General features: G+C 30.9%; 1 protein-coding gene across 1 annotated transcript; it reads right to left on the reverse strand.

Annotated features, from left to right (window-relative positions):
- Nucleotides 1–7,811: 7,811 nt before the first annotated feature.
- Nucleotides 7,812–11,296, reverse strand: LOC100803240 (transcription factor bHLH94). Its single transcript, XM_003519136.4, has 3 exons — nucleotides 10,177–11,296; nucleotides 9,206–9,640; nucleotides 7,812–8,332 (listed from the first exon to the last, which is right to left on the reverse strand). The coding sequence occupies exons 1-3, from the start codon at nucleotides 10,684–10,686 to the stop codon at nucleotides 8,237–8,239; spliced, it is 1,041 nt and encodes a 346-aa protein (XP_003519184.1). The 5' UTR covers nucleotides 10,687–11,296; the 3' UTR covers nucleotides 7,812–8,236.
- Between the last annotated feature and the right edge of the window lie 9,106 nt (nucleotides 11,297–20,402).

Genomic DNA, 20,402 nt, shown 5'->3' on the forward strand with positions numbered 1-20,402 from the left:
TAAATTATTTGATTTTTCAATAATACAATCCAGCTCATTTTTTCAAAAAAAAAATAACAGAATTCATTACATCATGTCATGCACATGATCTTTTGATAAAATAATATATTTATTTGACAAAAATACCCTATGCAAAATTTTATATTCATCCTAAAAATTGTAATATCTATAATTATATAAAAAAATATTCTCTTTTTTATATACACATTTATTTAAACGTTTTTATCCTTGAATTATATTTGATCCTCCAACTCTTTCAACTTCAACCGTAATATCTGCATTGGTTAAATGATAAAATACGAAAAAACGACAACACAATTAAATTAATACAAGGATAACTGCCCCTCTCTTCCCATTAGTGTTTCAACTTTTTTTTGTTCCGGGAACAGAATAACAAGCATCAGTACCTATACAATCCTTCTACTCTTGATAAAACTGTTATTTTATTCCTATAATTACTTTTACAAATCACCCACTAGTTTTTATTATTTTTTATTTATTTTAAAAAACATAAAGAACAGTTGGACACCGAGTGTCTATTTTTTTCCTAATATATAGAATGAAATGAAGAAAGAAGAGTAACGAGAATAACTTTGTAATATTCTATATATCTTTTGACAAAGAAATATTCCATATTTAATGTTACAGATTTACTGCAATTTATTAGGACCATAGTTTTTTCTTTTTTAATCTGAAAGAGAAATGAAATAAAATCACATTATATAGGAGAATCATTTCTATTCTACCTATCAACTACCAAGCAACACAAATAAGTAGACAAATATGAATTTCATTTAATAAAATTAAGTGACATCCTTCAAGAGTTAAATTCATGTATTAACTGTACAAAAAGAAAATTCATGCATTAATTGTTTAATTGAATAGATAACGTGTCAATAAGATTGCTGATTTACGTGATTGATCCTTGTCTTCAACGTGGGTAATAAGATTTTTTTTTTATGGAGACATGGTTACTAACTACTAAGATTCCAGATATCAACAGAGGATGATATCCTCAGAGAAGATGTGATAAGTGAAAGAGCAGCATCTTTTTTCACTTCTATTACGCTCTTGTTGGTGAAGGGAGTTTTTATATCTTTTAAAAATATTATTTTAGCATAACATTATGTGTACATATTGTGCAATTAATGATTACATTAAGCACAAGTTTCGAATTAAATGAATGATGAGAAGTGTAATTAATTGAATTAACTTGGGGTGTATTTCACTTTAATATTTAAAGATGATCGAGTTCAATTAACATAATAATTTAGTGTTTCTACCTTAAGAAATCAGGGCAAATTTTAGAATTTGTCTCTCACATTAATGAGCCCAATTAAACCCCCATTAATGTGTGTACTTTTGCCACCCCCATTAATTTATAAAATTAGTTAATTTGTTCCTCTCCATTTTCTCCATTTAAATTAAACCACACACATTTCCATTTACACTAAAAATCTTTATTTATTTTTATCCATAACAATCAAAAGTATTATCAAGAGTTTCCAGTTATTCACACATATTACTCAGAATTTTCATAGATTATATCAATTAAATTGTTTTAAAGTTCTCTTCTATTCAAATCTCATCAACCAAAACATTAAATTTTAGCTACGATAATCTGAAATTTCCCTTTCTTCAAACCATAATCTCATATGATAAGCAGATGGACTAGCATTATGAGTTTAAGAAAATGCTATTTGTTTGTTTCCGTAAAAAAACAACCCTAATCGTCTCACACCTTACAAAATCTTTCAAAGTTTTATCAAAATTAAACTAATTTGTGACTTCTAAACTTTTAAAATTATTTCATATCAGAAATCCATCATAAATCCATGAATTTAGATAGAAAGTGAGAATTTGAGAGTTTAAGAAAGAAGAAAATTCAGGAGGGTACAAATTGGCTACACGCTTAGATACATATTGGGTCAATCCTATACTTCATGAATTTAACTGAGAATAATTTTTACCACAAGTCAGACAAGTGATTGCCCCCAATTAATTTTTTTGCCCACAAGTAACTTATTCACAAGCACCATGGTGAAGCAGACAAGAAGGCCCATTCTTGTATTTAGAGTTCAGATGGAGGGCTCTATGCTTTTACTTCCGGATCCCCCCAGTTTTGCTTCCTGTACCTCCATAGAGACTCCAACGGACAAAAATATTCCTCACCTCCAAAAAATGTTGAATCGCAAAGGAGAGGGAAGGGGATGCCTGGGTTAAGGAAATACTTGTCCATTCACTTTTCCTATGGGGTCTAGGAAGCAAAAAAGCAGTGCAGGAAGCAATTCCCAGGGATCCATCGTCATATGCGGGCTTCAAAAGTGGACTCAATTATTTTGAACGTCTCTTTTGGTGCAAGACAGTTTCGAACGTATGTTCTAAAAAAAATTGGCATATCATTTAACTAATTTTATTTTTATTTAGGGGTTTTATTTTATAATTACGAGTCTTAGGCAATATATAGACTATTGTTATTCATGTATTAAATGTGTATGGTTTAATGATGTTGTTAAAAGAAAAATTAAAAAAAATATATTAATGTTGCCATATGTTAGTCAACTCTTATGTTGTAAATTTTGTAAGCCTTTTTGACGGCATTTTCCTTTTTCTTTGTCTAAATATGTTTACCATTTGTTGTTTCTAAACAGATTAAAAACTGAATAAATTAATATGCTAGTTGCAAAACTTAAACTAGATTGAGTTTAATATTTTATACTATATTCAAATCAATTCAAGTGGAATTATGTTTAATTTTTACGATTGAATTGAATTAGATGATATCTAAACAATTGATTCAAATCAAAGCATAGCCCTAATTACATGTATCCGTGCGACATATGTTGTAGTTTTGTCAAGTTAAATAATTATCTCTCAAGACTTTAATGTAATTGCTGTCTGTTAATTTTTGTCTGCATTGCATCCTGAATGCAGAGTAAACTCTTTGCCGGTTTACAACTTTAATTAAATTATTTATTTCTGGGTGAAAGCTGATTTCCTATATGTATTGGAAACGAAATCATTGTCATATTATATTACGAAAAGTATGGGTAGAACATTCTGTTCCTAAAATTTTACTTTTAGGTCATATCATTTGCCACAGGAGCGTAATGAAGTGGAGAACCTTTTCGAATCCTCACGATTTGGATTTTCACTTTTGCAAGTGTGAGTAAACAACAAGTCTAAAATATTTTTTTTAAAAAAAAATTATTTTCTATATGTTATAGTTTTTTTTTATTAAGATATGTGAAATTTTTATTAATATATACGACTCTTTTTATTTTATAGTTATTTTACTATTGAATCGGTCTTATTTTTGTTTGCCAATTGTTATACTTCGTGTTACTTAAACCTATAATTAACTACAATCGTTGAAGTAAATAACAATCAATCACACTTAATAATTAATCACGCTTTAAACTATATTAACAAACATCCCCATCAACCTCAATCCAACTTTAAATTACTAACACCACTCATAGTTAGGATTTTACTTGTTGATCTAATTAATTACTCCTTTCGATTCAAAATAAATATCATATTAGATTGTTTAAGTAAAATAAGAAAAACAAATAAATAGATAGAAGAGAATAATAATTTTGTAAAATTAATTTTAGTATTAATATACATTAAAAACTAAGATAATACTTATTAGAAATATTAACAGAAAAAGTAATTAATATTATTAAATAAGTACATTTACCACTTATTTTGAAACGAACAAAAATATGATTATAAGAGAATAATTTTAAATCATCCTACTGCATATTCTTATTTCCTTTATATAATGAATATTGAATGTATTTTTATATTTCAAAGCTATTAAATATATTTCCTTTTATATTTAATATTTTTTAATAAGTAGTGGAAGAATTTGTAAGAAAATATATAATATTACTCATTTTAAAATGAAAATGTGTATTTTATTTTACGCCCAAATTTCGAGGTCACAGAAGGGAAGACAAGAAAACAACAAATTAAAGTTATGTATGGGACCCACAGAAGCATTACGAAATAGACTATAACACTAATCAGCTGGCAAATATAGCTCCATTGGACATGTTTCGAATGAATGAAATGAATACCCTAGATAAGAACGCCCCTTGGAAAACTTCTTAAGAGCATGCTAGGTACACCTTTATAGCTCTATCTTTTCCCCCCAAAAGTAGCAACAAAATCTAATGGATTTTATGCCATTGATTTGAAAGTTTATTATATAGTTTTACAAACAATAACTTGTTTGGTTTTTTGGGGGATGAAGCATGCATATAAACAGAACATATATTGGCTTAACTAAGGCTTGATAACTACAATAAATTTTGTACATACACATGGTCCTATTCTTTATAAAAAATATATATATATAGTCCGTTTTTTGTTGCGGATATACGATCGTATTCAAGCTTCATTATATACATTCCTCAAATGGCCCAAAGCAGTAATCGAGATTATTCTTTGCATGTATAATTAATTAATAATTTAACAATGACGTACGTACATAAAGTATTATGCTTACCCAAATCTATGGGCTTATACAGGTAGCACGTTGTATTGTATTCAAACTGAAAATAAAACGAAACAACCTGAATCTTTGCTGAAATGGCATATACAGAAATTAAATATTCTACACATAGCAAGACATACCAATATAGACCAATTTAATTTAAAAGAAAATATGGACCAATGACACGTTCAAAAAGCAGTTACCATTCTACTAAGTTAATAAAAAATAAAAAATAAAATCTTGTTGAATATTGACGGCATATTTTCATATGTTGAATGTAAATTCCTCGTTAATTTTTTTCTGCAACTCGTCAATTATGACATACAATTTGTAATAATGGACACATATATGATATATTGACGGCATAGATCAAAGGTAGGGGTGAGTAAAAAAATTGATTCGGATTGAATCGAATTCTAATCGAACTTAAATTAATTTGATTTTTTATGAACTAGTTTTAAAAAAGTGTGTCCTACTTTTTAAGATCAATTCAGTTAATCAAATTGTATTTACAAAATTAATTCGGTTAACAGAATTAATTTTTATTTAAATATTTTTTATTTGAAAAAATAATTCAAAAATCAATTTAAAACTAACTCAGCTCTTAAACTTAATTTTAAACTGATTAAAAATTAATTCGATTCAGAGTTAAATTTTTAAAATCAATTTGATTTTGAAACAGATTTTATATCAGTTTGACTATTTAAATATAAAATTAATATTAAAACAGTTTAAGATTAGTTCAATTTAATTTTTTCACCGAACTAGTTTGTACACTCTGATTAGAGGCAAAAAATACAAATTCGAAATTTGTGGTCGTCAAACTTATATTGCTCTCCATTTTTGAAACTACGAACCGGGTCATTTGTGCTACTGCGAAGCAGACAAAAGGAAAAGTGCCAAAACCAAAAGTATTCACACGTCAAAGATAATTTGGAAGGTGTGTGTATATATATTCGATGCTTTTGATGAATCAATAAGAGATGGTTCATGTTGTTATCGAATATCTATCATGATCGTGCCGGGAATTAATTTAGACATTTAAAGCTAAATATGGACCTAAATCTGACTGTGTGCTCCGATCCATTTCATCGTTTATAGTTGAAGGCACGATAGAAACACCTTGAAGCGGATAATACAAATAGATGTGACTGCATGATAAACCAAGCAAGAGTCTTATGGCGCAATTTTACCTATCGTAAACTTCATGATAAACCAACTCTGTGAATAAACCCTTGAACTAATTTTCGAGATTGAGTTGCATGCAAATCTAAATTCTACAAAAATATTAGACTTTTTGGGGAGTCAATGTGGCCATGCATTATTGGCTAGATCATGGCTTAAATATTATATTGGTTCTGCAAGTTAGCCTATTTAAATTGGTCCTGCAAGTTGATGGCTTAAATTCTTATTTGTTCAAAGTTGATGGCTTAAATTCTTATTTGTTTAAAATAATTGATGAGAAATTTAAAAATATATTTTATTAAAAAATTATATGTGATTGTTTGTTAGATTATTAGTATCATTGTTATGTTATCAGTTAATACTATAACTTCATACTAAAATTAAAACAAAAAAATCTTTAAATGACAAAAAAACACCATGTTTTATATAGGGATCAAAATCTTATTTAAGTCTATAAAATTTATAAATAAATACTTAGATTTAGACAAATAAAAACAGGTGACATGAGACTACTACTTGTATTGATTTCACCTTATTATCTTCTTTAAATCAATGTTGTGAAAATTATTTTGGATTAACCGGCCAGACCGAGAACCAATGATAAGATTGTTTTAAATTGATTATCGGATTGATTATACAATTAACTCAAATCAATTTGATCTGACTTGGATTGAGAATTTTTTTTTATAATTCCTTAAACGATGTAGCTATTTGAAAAAAATTTGATGGTACCATTTGAAACCTGCGGAAGAAGTTTGATAATTCAAATGTTGAATGTTTGGTATACATAATATTCCAACGAAGCTTTTTATATATAAAACAAAGAGGTGAAATCTCTTTTTTTGTATTGTTAATGGGTCATTGTTGAATAATAGTATATAATAATATAATAATATGTTCCAATAATAGATTAAATTGTTAATAGCTCATTGTTGAATAATTTGTAACAATATACTCTTATAATATTATTTTGATCTTCATAATAGTATATAATAATAATAATTATTATCTTGATCTTGATATAATTTAATATTTATGTTTGTTATATATCTTTATCAGATTTAATATTTATATTTGTTATACATCTTTATCAGACTCTTTTATGATCCTTCGATAACTTTTATACTTAACATTTTTTAGTAATTTAATTATAATACCCAATAAAATAATTTAAAATAACAAATATTTAATTAAATAATAGTTTACTCAAGTTTTGTTCTGCTTCCCTTTACTTGATCGTGACAATAATTTTAAATTTGAAGTATGGATTGGTTAATTTTTTTAGCTTTATTAAATATTTTTAAATTTTGTAATATATACTGACTTTACTGATTTAATAAGTGACTCCCTAATTTAACTACTGATCTATTAATGTAATATCTCAATTGAGTTAATCACCTATTAGTTTTGACAACTCCGCCCTAATTAAATTGACCACTGTGGCAAAAACTGTTAAAAGCTAACCAACTAACTACAGAACAAATTACGTCAAAAAAGAAAAAAGAAAAAACAATGGGAATAATTAATTAACTCAAATATGAGTAACAAGAATATCTTCTTGGAAGAAATAACATCCCTTGAATTAAATAATTAAATTAATCTTAATTGGTTGAATATGATATTTCGGCATCTGTCTTTGATTTTTATATATCGATCTAAAAAAAATTGACCTCTCATACCTCTTTAGTATCTTCGGTTCTAGTTATATATACGTATCATCATAAGCCAAAACATGATCTTTACATATCACTAATACTATGCCTTCTGTAATCCGTAGAGTGATCAAACAAGCCATAGAATGGTCAATTTTTAGTAGTTATGTTATATCGGGTTTCGTGGAAAAAAGGACAACGAATATAATGGTGTACAATTATACACCACCGCGTATAATAATGTTAGATGCCAATTTTTTCCGCCGGAGAAGTTTTTGTTTTTATTTTTATTTTTCAATATTAGATACATGCAATGTATTAAGATCAAATTCCATTCCTTCTTTTTATAGGTATAACATTCTTTATCATTTCACCCCACTTCAAATGCGTGTTATAAGAGGCATGATGAAATTGTTTAATGTATTGAAATCTTTCTACAGGAGAAAATAATTGTAAGAGGTCCACAGACATTCCAAAGAAATTAACAAAGCTCCATGCTTTGGAAAATAACGCTAATAATTCACAAGTGGATACACAGTTCAGTAAGGGGGGGCCTCCACAACATAAATTGGTTGTCGCTTCCAACACACCTTTTTTCCCTCTCGGGTTATAAATTGAGGAAAAGCATAAAAGAGGAAAAAAAATATAAAATGAGAAAAGAGTAAACCTATATACTTTAATTGGCATCTCCTAGCTTATTGAAATGGAACATTTATATATCTCGTTTGAGATCACTGATGCATGTACATGCCTATCCCTTGTTGTTCTATATGCCTTCACGGGCCACACCCTACAAACTTGAACGCATTTCAACAAGGGTATCAAAGCTGTTTTGCACAATTATTGATAAAAGATGGTGCAATACCTAGCCTTTTAGTATTTCAAAGTTTAATGATCAGCTGAACACAGCTTCCTCCTGAACCGTGCGTGATAATTGATGCACAGCAGCTGCAATTTCATCCACCGTGTTCAGCTGACACCCTTCCTCTACCTATTCCAATAATAAGTAAATAAATTAATACAAAATACAAAAGAAAAAAAAAAGCTTTTAAATATTTATAAATAAATCAAAATTGAGCAATATTAAACGTTCACCCGAATTTGGGAGGAATACATTTTCTCTAGTGTAAATAATTTGACATGATCAATTGTCGTGATGTCACTATTTATTATTTTCAATCTTAACTTCATGATAAAATATATTATATTGATGAACTTTATTAAAATGCTAAGATCTCATGCAACTACAAAGTCACTGTTAAAGGCCCATTCTCCTATTCTGAATGAAAAAGAAGACATAAATAAGAAGAAAACAAGTTGCTACAATCCCTCAAACTAATTGAAAATTATTATTGGTGTTAGATTAGGTGATCTTTATTAATCTCTACATGGCAGGTAAATAAAAGTTATTAATTTTTTTTAAAATTAAAAAATTTGAATAAAAGTTTTATAAAAATTGATTGAAAAATTTTGAACCACTTAATAATTTTGCGGTATAAGAATTTTGGTACATTTAGTTTTTAGACCAATAGTTATATGATTTTTTGTTTAACAAAGTCAACAAAATTACAAAAACAAATGATATGACTTCGAATTCGTTAAACAGGAATACATGTAACTATTGGTTTAAATGCTAATTGTACAAGAACTCTTAAATTTATCAAGATACCACCCAATTTTTAAAAAGAAAGGATCAAGAGAGAAAATGATAAATGAGGTGATAGCTAGAAGAAACTAGAAAGGAAATGAAGTGAGAAAAGAAAAAAAGAGTACATGTTTTCCATCAAAATTAGAAAAGCAAGAAGAAAAAAATAGAGAAACCTAGCTAGGTAGCTAGCAGAAATAGTTAGAAAGACAAACCAACCTTAACACTAACTGAGGTAAGGACCATATCGTCAACAGTGGTAACATTAAGGTGGAGAATGCTGAGACCAAGACTTAAAAGACCAACAACCATCTTCAAAAGCATCCCTGGTCGTTTCTTGCAGAGTATCTTCATGTTGGCATGGCCATCCACCAAGGTCACTTCTATGTCCGCCACGGCCCATGATGAAGGGTTCCGTGCCATGTTGTTATTGGCCTCGCACGTGCCAGGGTAGCCTTTGCTGCTGCTGCTGCTGCTGCTCTGTGTGGCACGTGTCGAGTACTGGGGGAACATGAAGAACTCAGAAAAGGGTGATGAGTCAGAGAAGCCACTACCCTCCTTTGTTCTCTTCTTCTGGCCCTTCATGCACTGCAGAAGCTGCTCCAGCTCCTTCACGAAGTTAATGGTGCCACCAATAATAGAGGCTTGATCACCCTGTTTTTTTTTTTTTTTTTAATAACCGCACATGTGGCACGGTTAGTTGGCTAGCTAGTATTTTAACATTTTCGGAAATTAATGTAAGTTAAGGTTGAAACAATTGTAAAACAAATCGAACTCGTGTACTTGTGTTTAAGGTTCTAAAAACGGTCTACCACTATAATTTTGACCATCAAAGATTTTTGGAGTCATTTTGACCGCTGGCAATTACAACATATCAACTACTAAAAACTGTGACCATAATTGGCATAAGGTTAAAACAATTGTAAAAAAAATCAAAGTCATGTACTTTTGTTCTGTAAGGTTTTAAAAAACGATTCATGAGCACAATTTTGACTGTCAAGGTTTATGGGATCATTGCAACAACAACGTGATCACAATAGTAATCAAAGTTGTATCAATTGCATTTGTCTGAATTTCTTATAATATCAAAGATTGTGATGAAATTGTAACCGTGACTGCAATTTAAAACTCTTTTAATTTAGATTTGTAATTTGTAATTAAATGACGAAATGAAGACTATTTAGACTGACCCTTTGTACATAAGAAGGAGGCATCAAGGATCTAAGCACGGCAAGGTACTCGTTCATCTGCTTCCTTCTATTGCGCTCAACTGCAATGTGGGTCATCCTCTGGTTCTCGATCTCCTCCTTGTTCTTGGCGCTCTTGGTACGACGTCGTTTGCGGCGGCCGGTGGCGGCGGCTTCGGGGGATGAAGAAGAAGGAGGAAGAGGGAAGGCTCTGGGGAGGGATTGATCAACAGTGCAAGCTTCAGGGGAGGAGTGTGAATCCCATTGTTCTTTGACACTTTGCAACACCGAAGGAGAAGATGAATCCCAATTTGCATGCAGGGTGTGGTCTATGTTGTTGTTGTTGATAATGATTCCCACATGGGGTTTGTCTTCTGATGATGCTTGGAAACCGTACTCGTGGCTTCCTCCTCCACCACCACCATCACCTCCTACTAACGAGTACAAGAAGTCTTTGTTGTTGCAACCGTAAGTGAATGGATCTTGTGGGAAAACCACGGCCTCTAGGGCCATTGTTTTTATTGTCACTTGTTGGAAAAAGTTGAAATTTTTTTTCAAGTGGAAAAGTGCAAGTGTAGCTCTCAAGGGAGACACCACTTTGTTCAAGAGGAGAGAAAGCAGAGACGAGGAGAGACAGAGGGGGGGATGTATAAGAATTTTTTTATTTTTAGAATAAGATGAAGGTTAATGATTAGATGATGCTAAGAACAGTTTTGGGAAAGCACGGAAGATGAAGGTTAATGATTAGATACTAAAAACAGTTTTGGGAGAAGAAAGGGAGGTACTTACTTTAGCAAAGGCCAAAGCAAGGGTAGCTAATAGAGCAAACAAAGTAACCCTTATATCATTATCACCTTAAGAACATTAGAACAATGCCCTTTTGCCTTCAAATCTCAAAAAGTGGATTTGTTCATACAAACAAAAAGCTACAGCCCTATGCATGTGAGGTTTTTCTCGTCGCAGACCAGTTCCTTGATCGCACGAACTTAACCACCGGCAAACACACAGAAAGATTCTCTTGGCAATTTGTTAATTACTCAAATTTATATTAGTACAAGCAATAGACTAATGAATTTCCCCAACCCCTTGTGATGCCACACACACAACCTCCATGTCATGGACTAATAATACACAAGTAATATCAATTATTTATATAATATTTCTGAAAACCCTGTTCTAAATTCTTTTTTTAGTTATTCTTCATGTAATTTTCACAAAACGCGTTAACTTTTATCTGATATGATAAATAAAGTGTATTTTTCTTAAAGTTGATTAAAATATATAAAAAATTGTTTTGTTTCTTAAAAAACATTATTAATATCTCCTTCAAACCTATAAAACGGTAACTTTGTAAGAGTTTTATTTTTATCTTTATTTTCACCGTCATTCTTTAACCGATATTGTAGATTTATTTATGTGTTTTCTTTTTTATTTTATTTGTTTCTTAAATGTTACTTCTATGAATTTGAATGATAAATTAACATTATAATTTATTTATTATGTAAGAAATAAGATTAACACCACTAAGTGAGGAGGACTAAAAATAATTTTTTTATAAAATAAAATACTAAATTGAATGATGTAAAACTATGAGGACTAAAAACAATTTTATAAAAACATAAGGATTAAAAATATATTTTTTTAAAATAAAATAAACATTATTATAGCATATAAACATTTATTAAATATTATCACTCTAATGAAATCTCTATCAAATTGAATGTCATGGTGCTCATTCGTTTCTCATAGTATCACGCCCTTGATAGAAAGTTCTCAAACAAAGGAAGACTTTGAACCTTGATCTATTCAACAGTTCATTCTAGTGAATACTCACCAGAGTTCTCTGTCAACAGTCCTTTGAGAACAAAACAATATGTTTATTTCGTTGGATTAATTTTTCAAATGCTACCTTGGTTATGGTTACCACCTTTTCTTTTTTTACGTATATTCGTTATTTATGCACAATATTTTTCTTGTATAAACAAAACAATTTAACTGCACAAGTTGCATAAAATTATAAATCTTCAATCTTTTGTTTCTAGAATAACTTGATCGATCTTATCCCCCAAAATGCATCACAATCAACTCTAATTAGAAGAATTACAAATTATAGCCGAAAATAATGTGATTGTAGGTGCATATATCAATGACAATTTAGGTGTGAAACAAACGGCTGGTAGGTAAGGGGACAAAAGCATATAGAAAATTATATAGAAGATAAACTGTATCAGATCCATATATATTTCGTCAACAGGGGCAGGGTCTTTACTGTGATGGCATTCATCTCTATTGTGGATTATTTTTTTTCTTTCTTCCGATTCATTGTCGATATCTGTTAACTACGGCGAGCTAAAGGTCAATGTAGTCCTTCTACTGTGCACAAGCGCATTATTGCAATTATACATTATTTCATTACTTATAATATATAACTATTATCAAATTAATTATAATGCAATCACTGTTAAAATAATAAATGGTAAATTAATGTCGCCCATCAGTCTAGTTTTTAAATAGTATGTTGTGTGTATGAGAAAAATTAAATCTACTTGCAATAAAAATATATCTTAATATTCCATTATTAATTTATAAATATTTATTTTATTTGAAACTTAACACGGATAAGTATAATAATTGTATAAATAATAACTTATAATTTATTAATGTGTTGTTGACCTAAGTAAATTGGACTCAAATTTTTTTGGATAAAAAAAGTTTTATTAAAAAGGAAATATGTCAAATTGTTCGATGAAGACTTATTTTTCTTTATTATTTATAGAAATCAAAAATGAATATTAATAGATTTATAATAATTCATGTATTTTTCTTAATTAATTGGACCAGTCCTTTTTAGTTTAGTAGAGATTTATTAAAATAATTATTAATAAAATTGATAATATTTTACACCTGTAAAATAAAAGAAAATAATATTTCTTATGATTTTTTTTACAAGAAACAAGTTTTAGTGTAATAATACACTAAATCTTATTTTTTTTATAAAAATGGCAGGAGGTAGGATCATATGATTTAACCATTATAATTGTTAAATTGAAATTTTAAAAAATATCAAATAACATAAAATGTTCCACACTTAATTCTATATATGCGTGTGTCTTACAACTTTTATTTTATTAATTAAGTCTGTCTGGGCTTTGATTTGGTAATAACGTGGTCCGAGAATTGTACATGGAACAGAGAAAGGTCACAAAAAGCTGGTAATAGCTCAGAGATTCTTAGGTCGTAGATCCATACAAAAGGAAATGAGGGAGCAAAAGGAAATTGAAAAACATGCAACAGTCAAACCAACTTAGTTCAGGCAACGGGACAAGTTCAGATTTCAGAGGAATCCATGTGACCACACCATGGGCCACTCTGTAATGTAATCTACAATGAACACGATGCATCTCTCTCTCTATGTTCTTTATACCCTATCCTCAATTAATATTACCTTATACTTATCTTCTTCCCAAAATTGTAAATTTGATTTCTCATTCATCTTGAGTAATTTAATTCATTTCATTCTCCTATTTTCTAAAATTGTAATGTTGGTCTCCCAAACCATAATTGAACGTTGACAGTTAACAAGTCATGTTGACTGTCATGTGTCATGTTTTTATTGGATGATGATTGTCACATGTCATGTTCTGATTGGATGTCAACTTCATCAAAGATAGAAAAAATTGTTGTTTTTATTGACCAATCAGAACATGACATGTGACTAACGGTCAATATTTAATTATGGTCTGGGGACCAACATTGCACGATCTTACAAAATAAAGGACCAAATTTATGAATTAAATTAATTAAGGATCAAATCCAAAATGAAAAATAAACTAGAGGACCAAAAATACAATTTTACCTATCTTCTTTCATGTAAAATCTAAGACCCATAAATATCTTACTTTTACCCGTGCATGGCTGAATGACACATTTGTTTTGGTTCACACAAACTACTAATTAACCATTTGACCACATCTAGATAAGACATTCTATAAGTTTCTTCCCTTTTTTATCGGGTCTCCCTTCTTCCCAATATTAATAACACCATAACACTAGTTTAATCATGACCATTCTAATCAAACTATGTGTTATTCCATTAGCGTTATTTATTTTGTTTTTTTAATTGTCTAATATTTAGAAAAAATTTATCCTTATCTTTTGTAAAGTTTAAAATCATATTAATTATAATTTTATCAATTATATTTATTAATCTCATAATCTTTAATTAATTTATTTATATATTTACTGTAGAGTGAAACAAAAAGAATAAAAATTGAAAATTTTATAATTATTTTATTAAAAAATATTATATTACTTGATTTTTAGATAATAACCTTAGAAAGACAGATAAAATATCACTGCAATCTTTGATCTACGAGTACAGAATGACTAATCTAATACGCAAAAATCCAAACCCAACTGGCATTTCTTTGAATGTATCAGAAAAAGTTGTAGATTATGAGATTCGATGACCGCTTAACTTAACATATATCAGGGCAACTTGCTAATATGGAAATCCTGAAGCTACTACTACGTACGAATGACCAAAGTTTTTCTTTTTTTAATGATTAATATACCAAATGTTGTATTTTTCAATAATTTTTATTTTAATTCGATTTTAATAACTGGTCTTAGATATTAATAGACAGAATTGCACATATACACAGAATCATATATCTTCATTCAATTTTTATTTTTTTAATATTATAATATTAAGTTAATATTTAAATACCATTGTCTCTAATTTTCTTCTCATTATTTAATTTTTAGTTTAAATATGTTTTTATCATGTTAATTAACATTTTTATTTTTTTATGTAAGTTAGTGTTTTTTTTTATTTTTGTAAATTGACATTTTTCTAATTTTTGTCCTGTAACCCGGCGCACCACAATGCCCCTCCATGAACCTCAACATTCACAAGATTCCATTTTTATTTTTTTATTTATTCTTGTGTTTATTATTTTTTCATTAGTTCTGTTTATTTTCTTATTTTTCACCGGCGATCTGTTGTTGTTTATTGTTTGATTTGGATTTTTTGAGTTCATCTTCTTCTCCTCTTACTTTTTCATTACTGTAGCTTTCCTCCATAATTTGTTTGTTAGGGAGGGAAACAATAAAATAAAATAAAAACTATTTTTTTAGAATGGTAAGAATCTTAAAAAAATCTTGTAAAAGACCTCATCTTTCATGCTGGAGATCCTAGATTTCTCTCTTGTGATCTTGAACTCAAAATCTCCTTCTAAAAATGCTTTAAGATGGTCATTATAAATTAATTACTAAATTAAGGTGTAGTATAAAAAAATTAGGGCAAATTACAGAAATTTCCTGAGATTTTAAATACATTATACATGCACCCCTTACAGCAAACCCGCTAACATTTGCCTTTACACTATACTAGCACCCCCTACACCTAAAAGGACGTTAGCTCCGCTTAATTTTTGGGTCATGTGATCGGCACATGAATTTTTTTCCTAAAAAGCCTGCATCTCATCTTCTTTAGTAAGTTCCTTAAGCAATTTTTTTTGCAGTCAATGGAAGCTCTATTTAACATAGGAAAACAAGTTTTTTTATCCATCACACCAAAGTATCAAAGTTTGAATCTTTGAGGAAAACAAGCAAGTGGGTAAGTGGTGCTTGTTAGAAAGAGAAAAAAAAAAAAAGAAGCAATGTGTGTGTGAAACTATGAATCAGGAATGAAGAGGTTTCGGGTGAGAGATTTGCACCACACCAACGACGTTGTCGGGATTCGTCGTGGCACCGCTCACAAGTAGTTGTGGCTCCGACGATTGGCACAATCCGATAGGGCCACACATCATTACGATGTGCGTCGTCGAAGAAAAGATCGATGAAGAGATCACCGCTTTCAAGCGTTTCAATGACAATATCAAGGCCATTTGCACATCGTTTGGATATGCACCGCCGTCTCCACACCTGGGGCGCCTCGTGTAGTGCCATCCCCCATCACAATTTTGTGGGTGTTGTTGTCGTTGTTGCTATAACATTGATTCTTGATGACAGTGACGACTGAGTAGCATGCTCAATGATTCCTGGCGGCGGATGAGCATCACAGATTCATGTAAAATATCTCTCTTTAAGTGAGACTTTGATCATGTAAAATATAGATTTAAGATAAATTTTATAACATTGAATAATTATTTTTTCATCATATTAACTGGTGTTATTTTAACTTAATCATCTCGAATTCGAGCCTTAAGTAATACAATTACATTAAATACTTATATTGAAGATTTTATCTCTTATAATAGTCTTATTAGTTCAAACTGGATCATTTATAGTAAAAGGCATGTTGTCTTTACAACAAAAATATATAATTATTATCATTTAAATTTAATATTCATGGGAAAGAAGTTACATTGCTATATAAATAGCCTTCTACATACATATGCTATGATGGGAGGCTTTTTATACATTGATTTCTAGAACTGATATAGATAATATAAATTTGTCACTTTCTACATTGGTTCAAAAATAACAGCAAATAACTTCATTGATTTTTTTCCTAACCCACGTAGAAACTACTTTTTTTAAAAAAAAATGTGTCTATTTATAGTTAATCTCTTCCTATTATCTTACAAATGTTCATGTTTTACATTCCTATCTAAGATTTCAGTTTTAGGCTCATAAAAATCACTTAGTGTAGATTCAAAATTATGATAATTCATATTATAAACTACAATATTAATAAGATATAAAAGGATTTTTAAGCAAAAACTCTTCAAAACAAGAGTAAAAACCACAAGTCATCCAAATCAAAGAAAAATTCCCACCATAGTAAATAAATGATACAAAAAAGAGTCTAAAAGACTAGCACACTTAGTGTATACAATAATAAAATAACAAACTAATTTACAAAGCATACAAGAAGTGCACAAATAGTGCATGCAATGATAAACTCAATGGCAGGGGTTTGTGAGATGCAATGTGATGGCGATGGTGTTGTAATATGGTTTCAAAGGTGTGACAAATGAGAGGCAGTTTGAAAGGGAATTCTGATGGCGGAGGTGGCTTGATGTGATGACAATGGTGGTGGTAGTGGCGACGTGAAGATAGGATTTCAAGGGTTTGATGAGCGAAAGCAAGAGAAAGTTCGAAGGGAAAATAGTGTAGTTGTAGTAGTGGTGGTGGCACGATGTAATAGCGTGAGGGGTAGGTGGAAGTGGTGTCGTGATAGGATTTTGAGATTTTGAGCAAGAATGGAAGAGTTTGAAAGGAAAATGGTGTGGAGTTCAAAAGGGAATGAGACTGTTGTTAGTATGGAGCAATAAGAAGAGAAAGGAATAAGGAGAAGAGAGAAAAGACAAAGTTTAATGTGATTCAGCACATAATGTATGTGCTTACGTCCACAACTACACTAAGAACTTTTTATTACTTGCGCATATAAAAGCTTACAAGGTGTCTTTATATATAACACTAATGAGACACAAGTTATTACAAACTAAGCGATGTAGGACAAAAGAACTAAGACCATAAACTCTAACAATTCTCCCACTTGGAGTCTAAGTTCCAAACTCTAGCAGCTCCTTGTAAGCAATGAGTTCATAGACTCTTTACCTAGGGTAGCGCCTTCATCTTCAATTATCCTTAAAGGACAACTAAGGCAATGCAAAGCCTCAGCTTGTCAACTGTAACAGATTTAGTCAACATATCTACTAGATTCTCTGATCCTAAGATCTTCAACAAAGATAAGTCTCCATCATTTATCAACTCCCTGATAAAATAGTATCTTAATTGAATATGCTTGCATCTAGAATGGAAGACTGGATTCTTAGTAAGACTTATAGCACTTTGACTGTCACTAAACATTGAAGCATTATCTTGTTCTTTCCCTAATTCATTGAGAAAATTCTTTAGCCAAATCATCTCCTTAGTTGCTTCTGAGATAGCTATCTACTCGGCTTCCGTGGTTGAGAGAGCAACTCGATTTTGAAGTTTAGACTTCCAACTCACAGCAGTACCTCCCAAAGTAAAAATGTAGCCTGTGGTGTTTTTCTTGGTATCAAAATCTCCTCCCAAGTCTGCATCTGAAAATCCCTGTAAAGTGAGATTGCTTTTTCTAAAGCACAAACACATCTCTGAAGTACCCTTCAGATATCTGAGTATCCACTTTATGCCTTCCCAATTCTCCTTTGTTGGATTTGATAGGAACCTACTGACAACTCCCACTACATATGCTATGTCAGGTCTGGTACACACCATAGCATACATCAAACTCCCGACTGTTGATGCATATGATACTCTTGACATGTAACATTTTTCTTCATCTGCCTGCAAAGATTGCTTCTTTGAAAACTTCAAATGAGATCCCAAAGGGGTATTCCTGGTCTTAGAATCTTCAAGGTAAAACCTGTCAAACAACTTGTGTATATATTTCTCCTAAGATAGCTTCAAAATTCCTTCTTATCTGTTTCTAAGAATTCTCATACCAAGGATTTGTTTAGCCGGACCAAGATCCTTCATTTCAAAGTTTTCTAACAACCGTTGCTTCAACCTATTAATTTTTGCCATACTAGATCCTGCAATTAACATCAACATACATGATAAGGATAACATAACTATTAGTATATTTCTTAACATAGCAACGATGGTCCATGTCACATCTGTTGAATCCTGAGTTGCTCATGAACTCATTAAACTTCTTGTACCACTGCATCGGTGCTTGTTTCAAGCCATATAAACTTTTATGAAGCTTGCACACAAGATTCTCCTTGCCTGACACTTCATAACCTTCTAGTTGGGTCATATAGATGCCTTCCTCTAAATCCCCATGCAAGAATGCAGTTTTAACATCTAACTGCTTCAAGTGAAGATTCTCTGCAGCTACAATACTCAGAATAACTCTGATGGTAGTCATCTTTACAACTGGAGAGAAGATCTCTGTGAAATCAATTCCTTGTTTCTGCTGAAACCCTTTCACCACAAGTCTCACCTTGTATATTCTTCTACCGTCAGATTCTTCCTTTAGCCTATAGACCCACCTATTCTATAACGCTTTCTTTCCTTCTGGCAATTTAGTTAGAGACCACGTCTTATTCTTCTGAAGGGATGTCATCTCATCTTTCATTGCTAGCTCCCACTCAATAAAGTCATTCCCCTGCGTAGTCTCACTGAAACATTTTGGCTCACCAGCATCAATTAACAACAAATAATGCAATGAAGGGGAATACCTATCTGGTGGTACTGAAATTCTGCTAGATTTTCTTGGAGGAGTTGATGGTTCTGGTTTTGGTTCTGACTCAACCTCTACACTTGTACTCTGGTTTCTGTTGGCTACATCAGTTTCTGAAATTTCTTCAAGTGTTGCTTTCTTAGAAATTTTTGACAGTTTACCTGCACATGTAGATTCTGCAAAAAATTTGTCTTTATAAATTAAGTTCTCATTAAAAGTAACATTCTTGCTTTTGATAACTTTCTTGGTTTGGTCATCCCAAAACCTATAGCCATACATGTCAGATCCATAACCAATAAAATAACATTTCCTTGCCTTCGAATCCAATTCATCTCTACTATTAGAGTCTGTCAGTATATATGAAACACAACCAAAAAATTTCAAATGTGAAAGTTTTACCTCCTTTCCAGACCATACTTCTTCGAGCAACTAATAATTCAAAAAAACTGATGGTCCTCTATTGATGAGATATGTTGTTGTGTTTATTGCTTCTGCCCAAAATGCTCTAGGCAAGCCAAATTGGATCCGCATACACCTTGCTCTCTCGTTCAAGGTTCTATTCATCCTTTCTGCAACACCATTTTACTCAGGTGTTCCTGGTATTGTCTTGATCATTCTGATCCCATGTTCTGAACAGAAGTCTTTAAACTCCTGTTTATCATACTCTCCGTCATTGTCAGATTTCAGACTTTTAACCTTTAGACCTGTCTGATTTTCAACTTCTATTTTCTACCTTTTAAACACAGAAAACACATCAATTTATTTTTAAGAAAATAAACTCATACCTAACTGGTAGAGTCGTCGATAAAGGTGACATAATAGCGTGAGTTTCCAACAGATTTCACTGGGGCTGGCCCCCAAACATCTGTGTGCACCAATTCTAGCTTTTCAACTTTAGGAGTCTTCCCTGCCCTTGAGAGGCTAACTTTTTTCTGCTTTCCAAAGATACAATGTTCACAAACACCAACATCAACATGCTTTAGGCTTGATAGCTTACCTTTTGTCGCCATAAGCTTCATTCCTTTTCAACTCATGTGTCCAAGTC

The sequence above is a fragment of the Glycine max genome, chromosome 2 (genome assembly GCF_000004515.6).
Source record: "Glycine max cultivar Williams 82 chromosome 2, Glycine_max_v4.0, whole genome shotgun sequence".
NCBI lineage: Eukaryota > Viridiplantae > Streptophyta > Magnoliopsida > Fabales > Fabaceae > Glycine > Glycine max.